The sequence below is a fragment of the Leuciscus leuciscus genome (genome assembly GCF_965113295.1).
Source record: "Leuciscus leuciscus genome assembly, chromosome: 23".
In the NCBI taxonomy this organism is placed as follows: Eukaryota; Metazoa; Chordata; class Actinopteri; order Cypriniformes; family Leuciscidae; genus Leuciscus; species Leuciscus leuciscus.
The window spans coordinates 30,555,610-30,576,717 of NC_138747.1; the positions used below are offsets into that span (position 1 = coordinate 30,555,610).

At 39.4% G+C, this 21,108-nt stretch overlaps 1 protein-coding gene and 1 long non-coding RNA gene across 6 annotated transcripts in view; one reads left to right on the forward strand and one right to left on the reverse strand.

Annotated features, from left to right (window-relative positions):
- rbms2a (RNA binding motif, single stranded interacting protein 2a) overlaps positions 1 to 21,108 on the reverse strand; it is a 72,272-nt gene that overhangs the window by 8,336 nt on the left and 42,828 nt on the right. The window contains exons 3-11 of the mRNA XM_082156528.1: positions 12,783 to 12,841; positions 12,590 to 12,681; positions 5,400 to 5,557; positions 3,757 to 3,836; positions 3,556 to 3,665; positions 3,420 to 3,463; positions 3,157 to 3,250; positions 538 to 588; positions 350 to 460 (exon numbers count right to left, since the gene is read on the reverse strand). Coding sequence (XP_082012654.1) covers positions 350 to 460; positions 538 to 588; positions 3,157 to 3,250; positions 3,420 to 3,463; positions 3,556 to 3,665; positions 3,757 to 3,836; positions 5,400 to 5,557; positions 12,590 to 12,681; positions 12,783 to 12,841 — 799 coding nt within the window. The remainder of the gene's footprint in view (positions 1 to 349; positions 461 to 537; positions 589 to 3,156; positions 3,251 to 3,419; positions 3,464 to 3,555; positions 3,666 to 3,756; positions 3,837 to 5,399; positions 5,558 to 12,589; positions 12,682 to 12,782; positions 12,842 to 21,108) is intronic.
- Positions 5,564 to 11,406, forward strand: LOC309488363. 5 transcript variants are annotated; one of them, XR_014202079.1, is made up of 3 exons: positions 5,564 to 6,165; positions 6,315 to 6,366; positions 6,438 to 11,406. It is a non-coding gene; the product is annotated as an uncharacterized lncRNA (long non-coding RNA). The 5 variants fall into 5 exon arrangements; XR_014202080.1 differs by lacking the exon at positions 5,564 to 6,165 and having other exon boundaries at positions 6,258 to 6,366; positions 6,438 to 7,064; positions 7,110 to 11,406; XR_014202081.1 differs by lacking the exon at positions 5,564 to 6,165 and having other exon boundaries at positions 6,258 to 6,366; positions 6,438 to 7,038; positions 7,110 to 11,406.

Consider the following 21,108-nt stretch of genomic DNA (forward strand, 5'->3'; position numbering starts at 1 on the left):
GAACACTGGCTGGTTATGTACTTGCTCAAAAATTTATAACATTTTTAACCGAAAAAAGTTACGGACTGCAGCTTTTAAAATGCTGGTGTTTCGCGTGCGTTCGGCCAATCAGAGAACACTAACATCTCTGGTAGTTCCTATAGTGCTGGTTTAGACTCTGAAGGAGTTAAATTAGTTCCTCCAAAAGTAGTTCCTAGAAGTAAAATCGTTCCTAGTTCCTGCGGTGCGAACATGGCAAAATCCGGGAACTTCCGCCAATAGTTCTAGGAACTATGAAAAGGTTCCTCCGGTGCGAAAGCCCCTAAAGACAAACTCCTGTTGAGGATCTATTAAAGGTGAAAGAGCTCACCGTGCCGGCGCTGCCGAGAGACAGGTGACCCAGCTGTTGGGTCAGGGGTCCCATCATAGACGTGGGCTGAATGGACATCGGGTGATCCATCGCTTGAGTCAGAACGGTCCCCTACGCACAGAGAGAGAGATGCTATAAACCCAGAGATGATGCATGTAAAGCTACAGTAAAGCATAGGTGACACTCACTGCGGGCTGCATGAGGTACGACTGATGATGCATCCAGGACGGGCTGTGCATCTGTGGACACACACACAAAAAACATGGATATCTCCTCAAATACTGATCCTGTCTCATCATGCACACTCCCCTACATCTCTCTACACTTCAGCCTCACAGAATTACACTGCAGACACTGGAGAAATACTGGGCCTGACTTCAAATGCACCATACCAGCCAATATTAATTAGCTATCCCACAGTGCACCTGGTTCCATATGCTGCTCATTTAATGCCAGATGGTGCCGGTCGTGACTGGAATGGGACAGGGGTTTGCATCTAAAAATAGCCTTTACATGAGCCTTTATGCACATACACAGGCTACAAAAGTTTGAAATAATTAAGAATTTTAATGTTTTTGAAAGAAGTCTCTTCTGCTCACTAAGGCTGCATTTATTTGATCAAAAATACAGTACAAATAGTGAAATATGATTACAATTTGAAATAGTTGTTTTCTATGTGAAAATACAGTAAAATGTAATGTATTCCTGTGATCAAAGCTGAATTTCCAGCATCATTACTCCAGTCTTCAGTGTGTCACATGATCCTTCAGAAATCACTCTAATATGATGATTTACTGCTCAGTTATCATCAATTATTATTGGTGCTCAATTATAATTAATGGTTCTTATTATTATAATTATGGATTTTTAAAGGTTTGCTGCTTACATTTTTTTTATCCACTTAAAAATTATCAACTTTTTTCAGGATTCTTTGATGAACATAAAGTTCAATAAACAGCATTTATTTGAAAAAGAAATCTTTTGTAACATTTTGAATGTCTTCACTGTCACTTTTGACAGTAAACACGTTTTAATGGTAGTTTCACGGTTTCCATAAAAAATATGGAAAATGTTTCTTGAGCAGCAAATCATCATATTAGACTGATTTCAGAAGGATCATGTGACTCTGAAGGATCATGTGACACAATGAAGACTGTAATGATGCTGAAAATTCAGGTGAGTTCAATTATTGTTTTATTGTCTTGCTGTATATGTGTCATTTTCTGAAAATGTTCTGTCTAAAAGTGACCAAAAAAGCTTTTTTAAAGCAGTCAAAAAAATCCTTGGGAAGGTCAAATGTTGTATGCCTCTTTATTTTAAAACCCACCAGCCGCCCTTACATGCTAGCAGACTGAGCTGTAGCATCATTCCTCTAATGGGCCATTCAGTGCGCTTTAAACGCGTGTCAGACCTACAGGACCTCAGCGAATAGTGTTAGCTTTTGCCTGTTCACCCATCCGCTCTCAATAAGGTGTCAGAATTCCCACAAGCCCCTGCGGTTATTCTCCCTCAACACTTGCTGAGTCACTGTGAGCTTCCATCTGGCTGCTGTCGGCTTTGGCACACGCTCACACTGAGCTCAGTATCTCTACAAAAAAATCTAATCTGGACTGACATTCAGAAATGTGCGATCAGAAATGAAGGTCTGCTCAGACATGGAAGAGTCAGACGAGTAAGTTAACAGAAGATGTTGATGTAGGAAAGCATTATCAGTAAACCATTTTGCTCTGACCTTATAAGTGTGTTAATGTGTTTTGATTAATATTGCACAAAAAACGTTTTTCCTCTATAATATTTGTGTGAGTATGTGTACAGTGAACTGATATAATTATTTTAAACAGCACGTTTGCCATTTTACAAAGCCTTGATTGTGTTTTTGTGCTCTATTAGAACAGGTTTTCCTGCTTGAATGTTGATTATTTCCTCATATTCTCCATTGTTGCAGCTCCTCTCTTCCCAGTCTGTCAGTAACGCTCTGTTTAGTCTCTATGAAGCCCCTCCTTATGAAAAGCACACTGTGCTCTGATTGGTCGGCTGGAGCAGTGTGTTGTGATTGGTCGAGCGCTTCGAGTGTGTTTGGGAAATGTCCCGTCCCTAACCGTAACCACCAGTTTAACACACTACTAACTTACTCAACCAGGCCCCGCCCCTTTATTCTGCGTATTAATTATTTAAATGAGGAATATTGTGACGTGTTCGGAAGAAACTCAAGACGTTTCAGGGAGTTCAGAAACACTGACACTGATATAGAGAATAGCCCCCCTGTGGTGAAAATCCAGCTTTTAATGTTGTTTATGTGTCTATGTGGTGTTTTTAATCTGCTTTAAGACAAACCATGTGTAAATTCATAAGTCGACAGCATTGCTGAGTATTTTCTCCTTAAAACTGCAGTGAACCAAAGACAGTCTCAAAAACACGCTTTGAAATCGCTGGTGTTTCTGACGTCACAAACTACCTTGTAACCAATCAGATCAACGTGTGATCGTCAACCAGTGGATCTCTGAGCTGAGCGAGTGAGTGGAGGCGGGGCTCATTTGCATATTCATAGAATCACGCATACTAAATGAGGCAAGGGTGTCGAGTTGCATTCAAGCTATTTTAAGGTATGACGAATATTTTCTTATAGGAAAAAACTTTTAAATATGTCATTTTGGTGATCAAATAGGAGTTTTAAGGGATACAATTATTGACTACAGGAGGACTTTAAGAACTTTGCAAAGCTTTTATGTGCTCAAACAGCAACATTACACACTAAAGAGAGATGAACATGGAAAAAAGCAGAATAGGTCCTCTTTAATGATGCTCACCTGGTAGGACGGTAATTGTGATTGCATGTATGGAGACAGAGATGTCTGAGCGATCATTCTGTTTGGAGCGATGCTGTACGGAGAAGAATAAAACCTGAAAATAATCAGCAAAAACAATCAAGCTTAAACATCAGCACTTAGGTTAGATGTTCAGTTAAAAAGCAGTTAATATTGTGCTGATATATAGGCAAATAAACAAGCATTTTTAATATACACATTAAATAGTAGATGCATTAAAACAGGCTCTGAGAGTCTGTTCTCACCCGTTCTGTAAGGCTGTTGGGTCGTATGTGAGTGTCATTCCTCCCTGAACGTGGAAATGAATATGATTAACTTTACATCAAATGCACAGGGTCTGTATGATTACTCGCATATGTAAATATAAATACTCGCTCGTACCGTATCACTGTCTCTATGCCAGGGTCGACCGTTCTGTAGGTACTTTGTCTGGTTCTGTCGCTTCTTTTGTCCTCCGTCAGCAAACTTGCATAACAACGGTTCTGAAGGTACTACAGTCGAAGCGACCAGTAACCAAAATATTAGTTTCAAAATGTCTTTAATTGGGATTTATATCAAATAAATCAAATATATATTGTCTACCTGGCACTCCTGGTGGGGTTTTGATGTATTTTCCATTAAAATGCTGAATGATGGCTTCACACTTCTCTGTAGATTCCATCCTGTTATACAAAGACATGGGTAAACTAATAAATGGTGGGAAAAATTGTGAAATTCGGATGGATGGATGGATTGATGTGTATATTATGTATATGTATATGTGGATGGATAGATGGATGTGTATATGTATATGTGGATGGATAGATGGATGTGTATATGTGGATATGTGGATGGATGGATGGATATATGTGTATATGTGGATGGATATATGTGTATATGTGGATGGATATATGTGTATATGTGGATGGATATATGGATGTGTATATGTGGATGGATGGATGGATATATGTGTATATGTGGATGGATATATGTGGATGGATAGATGGATGTGTATATGTGTATGTGTATATGTGTATGTGTATATGTGTATGGATAGATGGATGTGTATATGTGTATGTGTATATGTGGATGGATAGATGGATATATGTGTATATGTGTATATGTGGATATGTGGATGGATGGATGGATATATGTGTATATGTGGATGTGTATATGTGGATGGATAGATGGATGTGTATATGTGTATGTGTATATGTCGATGGATAGATGGATGTGGATGTGTGTATATGTGGATGGATAGATGGATGTGTATATGTGTATGTGTATATGTGGATGATAGATGGATGTGTATATGTGTATATGTGGATGGATAGATGGATGTGGATGTGTGTATATGTGGATGGATAGATGGATGTGTATATGTGTATGTGTATATGTGGATGGATAGATGGATGTGTATATGTGGATGGATAGATGTGTGTGTATATGTGTATGTGTATATGTGGATGGATAGATGGATGTGTATATGTGTATGTGTATATGTGGATGGATAGATGGATGTGGATGTGTGTATATGTGGATGGATAGATGGATGTGTATATGTGGATTGATTGATGGATGGATGGATGTGTATATGTGTATATGTGGATGGATGGATGGATGTGTATATGTGGATATGTGTAAATGTGGATGGCTAGATGGATGTGTATATGTGGATGGATATATGTGGGTGGATGGATGGATGGATGGATGGATGGATGATGGATGGATGGATGTGTATATTTGGATGGATGGATGTGTATATGTGGATGGATGGATGTGTATATATGGATGGATGGATAGATGGATGTGTATATATGGATGGATGGATGGATGGATGTGTATACATGGATGTATGGATGGATGTGTATACATGGATGGATGGATGGATGGATATATGTGGATGGATGGATGTGTATATTTGGATGGATGTGTATATATGGATGGAAATGGATGGATGTGTATATATGGATGGATGGATGGATGGATGTGTATATATGGATGGATGGATGGATGGATGGATGTGTATATATGGATGGATGGATGGATGGATGGATGTGTATATATGGATGGATGGATGGATGGATGGATGTGTATATATGGATGGATGTGTATATATGGATGGATATGGATGGATGTGTATATATGGATGGATGGATGGATGGATGGATGGATGGATGGATGTGTATAAATGGATGGATGGATGTGTATTTATGGATGGATGGATGGATGGATGGATGGAGTACCTAGCGAAGCCGACTCCTCTGCTGGTTCCGTTAGCGTCCCGTAAGATGCGAGTGGAAATGACCTGACCGAAGGACTTGAGCATGGCCTCCAGCTCCTGCTCGTCCATGGACACGGGCAGGTTAGAGATGTACAGGTTAGTGGGATCCTGTTCCTGTTGCTGGAAATAAATGCAGAAATTACATCTGACTGTACTATTCAGTCGTACAATTCATAGTTTTCACATGACATCACACCCTTAAAGGAACACCCACCATATTAAAAGACCAAATTCAATATACAACTTATTAATTATGTACAAGCAAGCAGATGAACACAGAATATAGACACAGAGCTCAGTTTCTCGATAAGCGTTTTTCCAATGAAAAACATAAACAAATCACTTCAGCATTTAATTAGTTGCAGTCATATTCTGGGCTCATCTGATTGCCTGTTTAGTATGCATTATCAATAAGCTGTGAATTTGATCTTTAGATATCACTGTCTTGGTACATTAATGCAAGCTAAGCGTTTTAAAATGTCCCGCTGTTTTTCCTGAAACATGTGAATCACAAATGCCCAAAACCTGCATTTTGTTGACATATTTTAGTTTTTTGTCCTTTGAGATGGAAAACTGTCAGGCCTGTGCTGCAGTTCTAGGGGTGTTTTGGCCTCCAGGTATCCGCGTCAGTCACGTGACTGAAAACTATGAATTGGTAAAATAATAGGGCTGTCACGATTCAGAAAATGCATCGGGTCAGAGGTCACAAGTCGTGCGTCGGGTCAGAGGTCACTCGTCGTGCGTCGGGTCGGAGGTCACTCGTCGTGCGTCGGGTCGGAGGTCACTCGTCGTGCGTCAGGTCAGAGGTCACTCGCCATACCAGAGGTCACTCGTCATGCGGTGGGTCAGAGGTCACTCGCCATGAGTCGGGTCAGAGGTCACTCGCCATGAGTCGGGTCAGAGGTCACTCTTTATGCGTCGGGTCAGAGGTCACTCATCATGCGTCAGGTCAGGTGTCACTCGTCATACCAGAGGTCACTCGTCATGTGGCGGGTCAGAGGTCACTCGCCATGAGTCAGGTCAGAGGTCACTTTATGTGTCGGGTCAGAGGTCACTCGTCATGCGTCGGGTCAGAGGTCACTCGTCATGCGTCTGGTCAGAGGTCACTCGTCATGCGTCGGGTCAGAGGTCACTCGTCATGCGTCAGGTCAGAGGTCACTCGTCATACCAGAGGTCACTCGTCATGCGGTGGGTCAGAGGTCACTCGTCATGCGTCGGGTCAGAGGTCACTCGTCATGCGTCAGGTCAGAGGTCACTCGTCATGCGGCGGGTCAGAGGTCACTCGTCATGCGTCGGGTCAGAGGTCACTCGTCATGCGTCGGGTCAGAGGTCACTCGTCATGCGTCAGGTCAGAGGTCACTCGTCATGCGGCGGGTCAGAGGTCACTCGTCATGCGTCGGGTCCGAGGTCACTCGTCATGCGTCGGGTCACAGGTCACTCGTCATGCGTCGGGTCAGAGGTCACTCGTCATGCGTCAGGTCAGAGGTCACTCGTCATACCAGAGGTCGCTCATCATGTGGCGGGTCAGAGGTCACTCGTCATACCAGAGGTCACTCGTCATGTGGCGGGTCAGAGGTCACTCGTCATGTGTCGGGTCCGAGGTCACTCGTCATGCGTCAGGTCAGAGGTCACTCGTCATACCAGAGGTCACTCTTTATGTGTCGGGTCACAGGTCACTCGTCATGCGTCGGGTCAGAGGTCACTCGTCATGCGTCAGGTCAGAGGTCACTCGTCATACCAGAGGTCGCTCATCATGCGGGGGGTCAGAGGTCACTCGTCATACCAGAGGTCACTCGTCATGCGGCGGGTCAGAGGTCACTTCTCATACCAGAGGTCACTCATCATGCGGCGGGTCAGAGGTCACTCATCATACCAGAGGTCACTCGTCATGCGGCGGGTCAGAGGTCACTCGTCATGCGTCGGGTCCGAGGTCACTCGTCATGTGTCGGGTCAGAGGTCACTCGTCATGCGTCGGGTCCGAGGTCACTCGTCATGTGTCGGGTCAGAGGTCACTCTTCCGCCGGAACTAGACTCATGTAAGGCCGTTACCGAAAGCCAGTGATTATAGTTTATAAAGTTATAAATATGGATATTTTTCTTACAAAACGCATGGCTTTGCTTCAGAAGGCCGTTATTAACCCCTGGAGTCGTGTGGAGCACTGTTATGATGGATGGATGGATGGATGGATGTGCTTTGTTGATTTGTTTTCTTCAAAATCTAAGGCACCATTCACTCCCATTATAAAGCTTGAAAGAGCCAGGATATTCTTTAATATAACTCCGATTGTGTTTGGTTGAAAGAAGAAACTTATATACACCTAGGATGACTTGAGGGACAGTAAATTATGGGATAATTAAATTTTTTGGTTGAACTAACACTTTAACTGGGACTTAAATTATAATGATTTGAAATGGTTTAAACCCTTATTATCATCAGCTGACGAGTCAAAATCGTTGTCCATCTAGGTACTTTGGTTAAATTATATATATTATATATTATATGTATTTAAAGCTTCAGTTTTTTCATTCAGTAATAGAATAATTTCATAACTAGATTTTGCTCCTGCCCTCCCAGCCAAGATAACATTTTGTAAGTTAGCTAACAGCTACAGTGTTGTCATCTGTGTTATCTTGACTCAAATGCATCCTCCCAAGACCTTTAAAAATCCATATGAAATCTTCTCACACTTTCTTTGTCAGGCAGAGAGAGAGCTTTACGGCACTGTGTTGAGAATGAATAAGTGCCCAAAGTATACATCACTTTTTATGCGTTCCCTAGGTTTGTTATTATAACTGCGTACAAATATGCACATGCATTCAATTATTTATTTGCCACTAAGTCATTTGTTCGTCCACAAGGTGGCAACAGTGCTTCTGGGCCGCTGATTCACAACTAGTCAAAGAAAAAACTGAATAAACAGAACAGAGAGTAATGCATGCAAGCTACAACAACGGATGGCTGCATGGATGAGAGATTTACAAGGAGATTCGAAAGTTCCTGCATTTGTACAACTTTAGCCTACAAGCCTATAAAGATTATAAAAGTGTGTATATGGGTTATGAGACAAAACATTCTGTCCACAGAGTGCAAGTTGTCATAATGTCCACCTGTGTGCGCCTAGACGTCAAATTGAGTATAGTTTGAAAGGCCATGCATTCAAGTTACAACTGTGCAAAAAAACAAAGTATACTTTGGGCTTTACATCAAAACAGCACACACACACACACACACACACACAAACGCACACACACACACACACACACAAACACACACACGCAAAACTGAGAGGCTGATGAAGTGGTCTGAAAATGCTACAATAAAAGAGTGAAAAGAGAAACAGAAAAGCCTGACATCATCCTAGCTCTGCCGGTCTCATCTTTCCCTGGAGAAAAAGATCTCCTTCCTGTTTCCATGACACGCTTCCCAGACTCCCTGAGTCTAAACACATCAGAAGCTTTCTTTAAGACTGAAAATAAACCATGATTTCCAACACTGATGACCATTTTTCACTTAAGCAACACTAAGCATGTTCACTGGCTATGCTAACTCACTACTCTTCTTACTCCTGCATTATGCAGTCTGTAAACGGTGACTGTACGCATACCGAGACGATGATGACATACTGCTGCTACTACTGCCAAAAGATGCAGAGAACACACTGCACATAATACCATATCCCACAATGCAATGCCCTATACTTGACCTTCTACTTCCAGTGTGATAAATGAACCAGAAGTGATTATGTGCAAAGATCTTTTTCTGATTTTCTTTAATCAGACTGTCGAAGTTAACCCTGTAAAGCCTGACATACACATACAAATAATAGCCAGAAACATATTTTTTTTAACCTTTAGACAAATTTTCTAAAAAGGCATGCATTTGTGTTTCTTGTTGAGTATCATATTTGATGGCTTTTATGGCTATGATATAGTGAGAATATGAAGCTCAAACTCCGCAGTTTTATTCGGAGGCCCGAATTGAGCAAAAATAAGCAATTTGGTGCAGATGCTGATAAAAGATGAAATTCTGATTGTAATGTAAATCCTATAACAGTATAACAGATTACTTATAAAAAAAATGCATATAAACACTCCCAATAATTTAGAAAGATATTTAAATAAATGCTTAGTTTTATGATCAAAGCTCTGTAGTTTTAAAACAATAATGCAATGCAATACAATGATTAAGAGATGAACAAATAAACCTTTCTCAAAAGCCTGATGATCATATTTGATACTCGCATTTGAACATGATTTTTCTAATGATATATGGATAATTAAGTAAACTTAAGCTGCTTCAGTCTAGTAAGTGTTCATCTTGAAATATTACTAACTATATAAAATGATTCTTATACCTTTACTTTTTAAAAATCTGTAAAATTTCACAGCAAAAAGATATGTGACCCACGAGCTGAAAGTGGACGTTTTTACAATTATCCCAGACTAGAGAGATAGACAGCTCATCTCTTCTCTTGTCACTCACATGAGATCCACCAATAGCAAACCACAACCATCCAATCAATTCCCCACGGACATAATCAAACCCCGCCCACATTTGTTCTCGTTTGAGAAGCAGTTTCACTCAGATATACGACACAACAGGGAAGAAAAGACGATAGCAAGTAGTTTCATGCCGACTTTAATGACACTGTATCATGTATCATGAATGGAATGTTGTATTGACCAGACAGCATTCACTTATGTTTTATAGTTTTTTTTAAATGTTTTATATAGTTTTATAGTTAAAACAAGACAATTAAAATGAAGCAGAGAGAGGTGGATCAGTTTGTTTTTTTCAATGTCAAGTTCGTAGGTTCACCGTTGATGTATAGCTAGCATTTATCAGTGTGCATGTATTTAAAGTGTGTGTTTCACACACACTCCCTGTGTCGTGCAAAATGGAGTTTGGGAGACACCGAGGGATCAATTTCAGAAGATTACAACAGAGACATTCACACACACACACACACACACACACACGCAAGACAGCATACAAATGGCACAGAATGTGCCAGAGAAAAGACTCAGAGAGCCAAGAGACATAAACATACATATCTTTATGTAGTCAAATGTGTCAATTAATCCTATCTCTAGGAGTAAAGATAGTGTCACATCAGTGTGTGTGTGTGTGTGTGTGTGTGTGTGTGTGTGTGTGTGTGTGTGTGTGTGTGTGTGTGTGTGTGTGTGTGTGTGTGTGTGTGTGTGTTAAACCAGTCAAGCATTACCTAACCAACGTCAACAAACCTGAACTGGTGTCCAGGAAGCCACGCAGGGACAGTTTATGATGCTGGTATGTACATGTGTACGTTCTTCCAGGGCACTTTATTTTACAGCCCTGTTCTGCATGTACACTACTGGTCAAATGTTTGGAGTGGGTCATATTTTTTTATGTTTTTGAAAGACGGCTATATTTATTTGATCAAAAATACTTGATAAAAGGTAATATTGTGAAATATTATTACAATGTAAAACAGCTGTTTTCTATGAGAATATATAATAAAGTGTAATTTATTCCTGTGATCAAAGCATTTTCAGGATCATTACTCCAGTCTTCAGTGTCACATGATCCTTCAGAAATCATTCTAATATGATGATTTGCTGATCAAGAAACATTTATGATTATTATCAGTGTTGGAAACTGTGGTGCTGCTTCATATTCATATTTGAGTGTGACTGTGTTTTTTCCCCTGGGATTCTTTGATGAATAGAAATTTCAAAAGAACAACATTTTTTATTTAAATTAGAGAGCTTATGTAACATTATAATTGTCTTTACTGTCACATTTGATCAAATTAATGCATAATTTCTGAATAAAAGTTTTAATTCCTAAAAAAAAACAAAAAACTTTTGAATGGTAGCGGATATTCTATAGTATATATTTACTTTAACAGATATTATTACTGGTAAAAACTAGGTACTAACTCTGAAACTAACCCTACACCATTTTAAACTCATACAGTTACCTCATATTACTAGCCTGGCAAGCCAGACCTACATCAAGATGTTAGGTCTGGCAACTCACCATAGACACGGCTCATCCGAGGGGCGGGATAAACGGCTGTCTTTCAAATTCCCTCTGCACGCAATAGGACAGCGCTTCAACCAACCAGAGCATTTTCCCAACAGCGGAGCTAGTTGATAGATTCAACTTTTGCCATATCTGGTCGGAAAAAGGACGAACACATCTCGAACACAGAAAAACTTAACTCCGAGTCCTCCAGAGTCGCGGACAAAGCCGATTCGAAAGACGTTCTCCAGCAGCCGTCATTCTTTGTTTTCAAGTGGCAGCCAGGTAACCGTCGCAACTCTGTCGTCATACGTTAAGCCCGCCCCGCCTACTCTATACACGACGTGATTGGCCTGACCCAATTTAGGTTTTTGCAGCTTGAAAGTCTATGGAGAGTTGCTAGACTGCCCTGGCTGCAAAATACATTTTGCTGCCGCTAGGGTGCGTCTAGATTTCTAGGCTATCATATTACTATAACCTGAAAAATGTAAATTATTTATCTAATTAATAAATATATTTTATTATTTTTTGTTTTATTTTTAATTCTAAAAATGTGCAAATGTTTCATTTTGGGTTAAGGTTTTGGTAAAAAATAATGACTAAAAATGGCAGAAGTAAACATGAGTTGGTGTGGGTATGAAAAATAAGAACGAACAACAACAACAACACGGTCTGTGATTTAATGTGTACTTTTGGAGACTATTGCATATTGTTATACTTTCATTTATGTTCCACTAGACTTTGAAAATGCTACATTTCTACGAATCTTCTTCTATTTCTTCTATTTCACCAATCCTGAACTTTGGAATGCAGAGAAATTCTGAAACTTCTTCGGATAAACTTGCGTTTGAATGCGTTTGAATGGAATGAAAAGTGTAGTGTGACTGTGGCTTGAACTGTATTCAGTTTTATCACAAGCATGGAGACGATTTATCAAGCCTGCGCTGCTCCAACGGAAACACGTCAGCTTCGAGAAACAACATTTCTAAGCAAGAGAGCTGGAATTCACAGAATAAACACAGGTGACCTCCTCACTACATACTGCTAAAAGTGAAGCGGCAAAGCCAGTTTATTCAGACTGTTCCAGTGGTTTATGTGCTGAATGGACGTCATGTTCATAAGGTATTTCTGTAATAATATCCTACCTTGGCCATCTGAGCTTGAACCCCACTGGCCTTGAGCGCCGTCACGGCCTTCTGCGCTGCTGGAGGACTGTCGAAATCCACAAAGCCATAACCTACATATATACATACAAAAAGTAAGATATTTACATCAGATGCATAGGCTATATGTCATTGGCAATGAAACATTAAGAAGTGAGGTGTGATTTGCACTCACCTTTGCACTTGTTGGTAGTTTTGTCCAGAATAGCTTTGGTGGACACAATCTTTCCATACCTAAAAATATCAAGACAAAGACCATGTCAAATGTGACTCAGCACCATATATATATATATATATATATATATATATATATATATATATATATATATATATATATATATATATAATTCTGTTTTGACTGTATTTTTCATCAAATAGGCCTTTATCACACTTCCATGTTTGAAGTGGAAGCTTCAAATATTAGCATAAAAACTTCCGTTGTAAGGAAGCATAGGATTGTTGTGATTTATGTCACCAAACATATGTTTCTGTTTTTCAACACATTTGCAATGAAAACTGTTTTTTGCCCTTAGTTGCTTCACGCTTTGAGAGCATCCGCATAAAGACGGTAGTGTGATAGCTTACACAAATACAGTTAAACAACAATTAATCTGACGTGACTCATTTGTGCAGCATTTATACATGTAAAGTTGGCCGAGCTCACACACTCCTGTCCTGTGTGAAAGATCTCTGTAATCGGCCTCAGTGCTGTTGTGTGTACAGGTTGAGACGTCACCCTGAGGACAAAAACTATTTGTTCTCGGATAATCTCTACCACAACTGTCTGTCTGTCTGTCTGTCTGACTGACTGACTGTTAGTCTGTGTTTGACTGTTTGTCTGACTGTTTATCTGTCTGTTTGACTTTGTTTGACTGTCTGTCTGACTTTGTTTGACTATCTGACTGTTTGTTTGACTGTTTGTCTGTTTGTTTGACTGTCTGTCTGTCTGTCTGTCTGTCTGTCTGTCTGACTGTTTATCTGTTTGTTTGACTGTTTATCTGTTTGTTTGACTGTTTATCTGTTTGTTTGACTGTTTGTCTGACTGTTTATCTCTCTGTTTGACTTTGTTTGACTGTCTGTCTGTCTGTTTGACTGTCTGTCTGTCTGACTGTTTGTTTGTCTGTTTGACTTTGTTTGACTGTTTGTCTGTTTGACTGTTTATCTGTTTGTTTGACTGTTTGTCTGACTGTTTATCTCTCTGTTTGACTTTGTTTGACTGTCTGTCTGTTTGACTGTCTGTCTGACTGTTTGTTTGTCTGTTTGACTTTGTTTGTTTGTCTGTTTTATCACAAGCATGGAGACGATTTATCAAGCCTATAATTATAAAAATATAATTGATGATATTGCTCCTGTTAAAGTCAGGAAGAAGAGTGGCAGACAAAAAGCACCTTGGAGAAACTCAACAGCAGTGCAACATATGAAAAGACAATGCAGAAAAGCAGAGCGCATGTGGCGGAAGACAAAACTTGTAGTCCATTATAACATCTACAAAGACAGCCTGCATGCTTTCAATATGGAACTAGGCAAAGCTAGACAGACTTTCTTCTCAAATATTATAAACAGCAATTTAAACAACACACGCACTCTTTTTGCTACTGTAGAGAGACTGACAAACCCCCCAAGCCAGATTCCTAGTGAAATGCTCTCAAACAGCAAGTGCAGTGAGTTTGCTTCTTTCTTCTCTGAGAAAATCAATAATATCAGAAAGGTGATCAGCACATCCTTGAGTTGCACTGAGGTCAGACAGATCAGACCACCTGAGAAAGTAGTTACTATGTCTGACTTCAAAGAAATTGATGGCAAAATTTTGGAAGAAACCGTACAACACCTTAAAACATCAACATGCGCCCTTGACACACTTCCCACATCTTTCTTCAAAATTGTGCTAAACAGTTTAGAAGCAGATCTTCTAGAAGTGGTAAATGCCTCACTTCTCTCTGGGAGTTTTCCAAACTCCCTGAAAACTGCAGTTGTCAAGCCCCTCCTGAAAAAGAGCAATCTGGATAAGACCATATTAAGCAACTATAGACCGATCTCAAATCTTCCTTTCATAGGCAAGATCATTGAAAAAGTTGTCTTCAATCAGCTGAACAAATTCTTAAGCTCGAATGGATACTTTGATAATTTTCAATCTGGTTTCCGACCGCATCACAGCACAGAGACAGCGCTCATAAAGATAATAATCGATATTCGCTTAAATACTGATTCAGGCAAATTATCAGTGCTGGTACTACTCGACCTCAGTGCTGCATTTGACACTGTCGATCACAACATACTTCTTGACAGGCTGGAAAACTGGGTGGGGCTATCTGGGATAGTCCTAAAATGGTTCAGGTCATGCTTAGATGGGAGAGGTTATTATGTGAGTATAGGAGACCATAAGTCTGAGTGGACATCCATGACATGCGGAGTCCCTCAAGGCTCAATTCTTGCGCCACTCCTGTTCAACCTGTATATGCTCCCAATGAGCCAAATAATGAGAAATAACCAAATTGCTTACCACAGCTATGCAGACGACACACAGCTGTATTTAGCCCTATCGCCTAACGATTACAGCCCCATTGACTCCCTGTGCCGATGCATTGACGAAGTCAACAGTTGGATGTGTCAAAACTTTCTTCAATTAAACAAAGACAAAACTGAAGTTATTGCGTTTGGAAACAAAGATGAAGTTCTCAAAGTGAACGCATACCTTCACTCTAGGGGTAAAACAACTAAACATCAAGTCAGGAATCTTGGTGTGACACTAGAGTCAGACCTTAGTTTCAGTAGTCATGTCAAAGCAATAACTAAATCAGCATACTATCATCTGAAAAATATTGCAAGAATTAGATGCTTTGTTTCCAGACAAGACTTAGAGAAACTTGTGCATGCTTTCATCACCAGCAGGGTGGATTATTGTAATGGACTCCTCACTGGCCTTCCCAAAAAGACCATAAGACAGTTGCAGCTCATACAGAACGCTGCCGCCAGGATTCTGAGCAGAACCAGAAAATATGAACATATCACACCAGTCCTCAGGTCTTTACACTGGCTCCCAGTTAGATTTAGGATTGATTTCAAAGTATTATTACTGGTATATAAATCATTCAATGGCCTAGGACCTCAATACATTGCAGATATGCTCACTGAATATAAACCCAACAGATCACTCAGATCATTAGGATCATATCAGCTAGAAATACCAAGGGTTCACTCTAAGCATGGTGAGTCTGCTTTTAGCTATTATGCCAGCCACAGCTGGAACCAGCTTCCAGAAGAGATCAGATGTGCTCCTACAGTGGTCACATTCAAATCTAGACTCAAAACACTTCTGTTTAGCTGTGCATTTACTGAATGAGCACTGTGCCGCTGTTCGTCCGACTGTTTGTACTGTACTGTATTTTACTCTATTTTTCTAAACTGTTTTAATTATTCTTATTTCTTTTAATTATTTTAATTTCTCCTATGTCAGCAGGGCATTTAGCCCGAAACTGTAAATGCCCACTCAGAAGGTGATAATGTGAAAGTGATTAATGTGGGTTTGAAAGTAGAACAGTATTTAAATGACGATATTAAAGTTTTCGTCTGAGAAAGAATGTGAACGCAGTGCTAAAGTGCTAAAGAAAGTGAAAAGAACGTGTGAGTAAATGAGGGAGAAAAGAAAGTTAAAGGAAAGTTGATAGATGGAAGTCGTAAGAAGATTGAAGGTTAAAAGAAGGTTGAAAGATTTAAGTCTTAAGGGAATCCTTTGAAAGAAAGATCTATAATAAATATTCCTTTTTATTTTTTAAAAGTACTGTATTTTATTTTATTTTTCTAAACTGTTTTAATTATTCTTATTTCTTTTCATTATTTTAATTTCTTCTATGTAAAGCACTTTGAATTGCCATTGTGTATGAAATGTGCTATATAAATAAACTTGCCTTGCCTTGCCTTGCCTTGCCTTGTTTGACTGTTTGTCTGTTTGACTTTGTTTGACTGTCTGTCTGTTTGTTTGTCTGTTTGACTGTTTGTCTGACTGTTTATCTGTTTGTTTGACTGTTTGTCTGACTGTTTATCTGTCTGTTTGACTTTGTTTGACTGTCTGTCTGTTTGACTGTCTGTCTGACTGTTTGTCTGACTGTTTATCTGTCTGTTTGACTTTGACTGTCTGTCTGTTTGACTGACTGTTTATCTGTCTGTTTGACTGTTTGTCTGTCTGTCTGTCTGTCTGTCTGTTTGACTGTTTATCTTTCTGTCTGTCTGACTGTTTGTTTGACTGTTTGTCTGACTGTTTATCTGTCTGTTTGACTGTGTCTGTCTGTCTGTTTGTCTGACTGTTTATCTGTTTGTCTGACTGTTTATCTGTCAGTTTGACTTTGTTTGACTGTCTGTCTGACTGTTTATCTGTCTGTTTGACTTTGTTTGACTGTCTGTTTGACTGTCTGTCTGACTGTTTGTTTGACTGTTTGTCTGTTTGACTGTTTGTCTGACTGTTTATCTGTCTGTTTGACTTTGACTGTTTGACTGTTTGTTTGACTGTTTGTCTGTTTGACTGTTTATCTGTTTGACTGTTTATCTGTTTGTTTGACTGTTTGTCTGACTGTTTATCTCTCTGTTTGACTTTGACTGTTTGACTGTTTGTTTGACTGTTTGTCTGTTTGACTGTTTATCTGTTTGATTGACTGTTTGTCTGACTGTTTATCTGTCTGTTTGACTTTGACTGTTTGACTGTTTGTTTGACTGTTTGTCTGTCTGTCTGTCTGTCTGTCTGTCTGTCTGTTTATCTGTTTGTTTGACTGTTTGTCTGACTGTTTATCTCTCTGTTTGACTTTGTTTGACTGTCTGTCTGTTTGACTGTCTGACTGTTTGTTTGTCTGTTTGACTTTGTTTGTTTGACTGTTTGTCTGTTTGACTGTTTGTCTGTTTGACTTTGTTTGACTGTCTGTCTGTTTGTTTGTCTGTTTGACTGTTTGTCTGACTGTTTATCTGTTTGTTTGACTGTTTGTCTGACTGTTTATCTGTCTGTTTGACTTTGTTTGACTGTCTGTCTGTTTGACTGTCTGTCTGACTGTTTGTCTGACTGTTTATCTGTCTGTTTGACTTTGTTTGACTGTCTGTCTGTTTGACTGACTGTTTATCTGTCTGTTTGACTGTTTGTCTGTCTGTCTGTTTGACTGTTTATCTTTCTGTCTGTCTGACTGTTTGTTTGACTGTTTGTCTGACTGTTTATCTGTCTGTTTGACTGTGTCTGTCTGTCTGTTTGTCTGACTGTTTATCTGTTTGTCTGACTGTTTATCTGTCTGTTTGACTTTGTTTGACTGTCTGTCTGTTTGACTGTCTGTCTGACTGTTTATCTGTCTGTTTGACTTTGTTTGACTGTCTGTTTGACTGTCTGTCTGACTGTTTGTCTGACTGTTTATCTGTCTGTTTGACTTTGTTTGACTGTCTGTCTGTTTGACTGTCTGTCTGACTGTTTATCTGTCTGTTTGACTTTGTTTGACTGTCTGTTTGACTGTCTGTCTGACTGTTTGTTTGACTGTTTGTCTGTTTGACTGTTTGTCTGACTGTTTATCTGTCTGTTTGACTTTGACTGTTTGTTTGACTGTTTTTCTGTTTGACTGTTTATCTGTTTGACTGTTTATCTGTCTGTTTGACTGTCTGTCTGTTTGACTGTCTGTCTGACTGTTTGTTTGACTGTTTGTTTGACTGTTTGTCTGTTTGTCTGTTTGACGGTTTGTCTGACTGTTTATCTGTCTGTTTGACTTTGTTTGACTGTCTGTCTGACTGTTTGTTTGACTGTTTGTTTGTTTGACTGTTTGTCTGTTTGACTTTGTTTGACTGTCTGTCTGTTTGACTGTTTGTTTGACTGTTTGTCTGTTAGACTGTTTGTCTGACTGTTTATCTGTCTGTTTGACTGTCTGTCTGTTTGACTGTCTGTCTGACTGTTTGTTTGACTGTTTGTTTGTTTGACTGTTTGTCTGTTTGACTTTGTTTGACTGTCTGTCTGTTTGACTGTCTGTCTGACTGTTTGTTTGACTGTTTGTCTGTTTGACTGTTTGTCTGACTGTTTATCTGTCTGTTTGACTTTGTTTGACTGTCTGTCTGTTTGACTGTTTGTTTGTTTGACTGTTTGTCTGTTTGACTGTTTGTCTGTTTGACTGTTTATCTGTCTGTTTGACTGTCTGTCTGACTGTTTGTTTGACTGTTTGTTTGTTTGTCTGTTTGACTGTTTGTCTGACTTTGTTTGACTGTCTGTCTGACTTTGTTTGACTGTCTGTCTGTTTGTCTGACTGTTTATCTTTCTGTTTGACTGTTTGTCTGTCTGTCTGACTGTTTGTTTGACTGTTTGTCTGACTGTTTATCTTTCTGTTTGACTGTCTGTCTGTCTGTCTGTCTGTCTGTTTGTCTGACTGTTTATCTGTTTGTTTGACTGTTTGTCTGACTGTTTATCTGTCTGTTTGACTTTGTTTGACTGTCTGTCTGTTTGTTTGTCTGTTTGACTGTTTGTTTGACTGTTTGTCTGTTTGTCTGACTGTTTGACTGTTTGTCTGTTTGACTTTGTTTGACTGTCTGTCTGTCTGACTGTTTGTTTGTCTGTTTGACTGTTTGTCTGACTGTTTATCTGTTTGTTTGACTGTTTGTCTGACTGTTTATCTGTCTGTTTGACTTTGTTTGACTGTCTGTCTGTTTGACTGTCTGTCTGACTGTTTGTCTGACCGTTTATCTGTCTGTTTGACTTTGTTTGACTGTCTGTCTGACTGTTTGTCTGACTGTTTATCTGTCTGTTTGACTGTTTGTCTGTCTGTCTGTCTGTCTGTCTGTCTGTTTGTCTGACTGTTTATCTTTCTTTGTTTGACTGTTTGTCTGACTGTTTATCTGTCTGTTTGACTGTGTCTGTCTGTCTGTGTATCTGTTTGTTTGACTGTTTGTCTGACTGTTTATCTGTCTGTTTGACTTTGTTTGACTGTCTGTCTGTTTGACTGTTTGTTTGACTGTTTCTCTGTTTGACTGTTTGTCTGACTGTTTATCTGTCTGTTTGACTTTGTTTGACTGTCTGTCTGTTTGACTGTCTGTCTGACTGTTTATCTGTCTGTTTGACTGTCTGTTTGACTGTCTGTCTGACTGTTTTTTTGACTGTTTGTCTGTTTGACTGTTTGTCTGACTGTTTATCTGTCTGTTTGACTTTGTTTGACTCTGTCTGTTTGACTGTTTGACTGTCTGTCTGTTTGACTGTCTGTCTGACTGTTTGTTTGACTGTTTGACTGTTTGTTTGTTTGACTGTTTGTCTGTTTGACTTTGTTTGACTGTCTGTCTGACTGTTTGTTTGACTGTTTGTCTGTTTGACTGTTTGTCTGACTGTTTATCTGTCTGTTTGACTTTGTTTGACTGCCTGTCTGTTTGACTGTTTGTTTGTTTGACTGTTTGTCTGTTTGACTGTTTGTCTGTTTGACTGTTTATCTGTCTGTTTGACTGTCTGTCTGACTGTTTGTTTGACTGTTTGTTTGTTTGACTGTTTGTCTGTTTGACTGTTTGTCTGACTTTGTTTGACTGTCTGTCTGACTTTGTTTGACTGTCTGTCTGTTTGTCTGACTGTTTATCTTTCTGTTTGACTGTTTGTCTGTCTGTCTGACTGTTTGTTTGACTGTTTGTCTGACTGTTTATCTGTCTGTTTGACTGTCTGTCTGTCTGTCTGTTTGTCTGACTGTTTATCTGTTTGTTTGACTGTTTGTCTGACTGTTTATCTGTCTGTTTGACTTTGTTTGACTGTCTGTCTGTTTGACTGTCTGTCTGACTGTTTGTTTGTCGGTTTGACTGTTTGTTTGTTTGACTGTTTGTCTGTTTGTCTGACTGTTAATCTGTCTGTTTGACTGTTTTTCTGTTTGACTTTGTTTGACTGTCTGTCTGTCTGACTGTTTGTTTGTCTGTTTGTCTGACTGTTTATCTGTTTATTTGACTGTTTATTTGACTGTCTGTCTGACTGTTTGTTTGTCGGTTTGACTGTTTGTTTGTTTGACTGTTTGTCTGTTTGTCTGACTGTTAATCTGTCTGTTTGACTGTTTGTCTGTTTGACTTTGTTTGACTGTCTGTCTGTTTGACTGTCTGTCTGACTGTTTGTCTGACCGTTTATCTGTCTGTTTGACTTTGTTTGACTGTCTGTCTGTTTGACTGTTTGTCTGACTGTTTATCTGTCTGTTTGACTGTTTGTCTGTCTGTCTGTTTGTCTGACTGTTTATCTTTCTGTCTGTCTGACTGTTTGTTTGACTGTTTGTCTGACTGTTTATCTGTCTGTTTGACTGTGTCTGTCTGTCTGTCTGTTTGTCTGACTGTTTATCTGTTTGTTTGACTGTTTATCTGTCTGTTTGACTTTGTTTGACTGTCTGTCTGTTTGACTGTTTGTTTGTTTGACTGTTTCTCTGTTTGACTGTTTGTCTGACTGTTTATCTGTCTGTTTGACTTTGTTTGACTGTCTGTCTGTTTGACTGTCTGTCTGACTGTTTATCTGTCTGTTTGACTTTGTTTGACTGTCTGTTTGACTG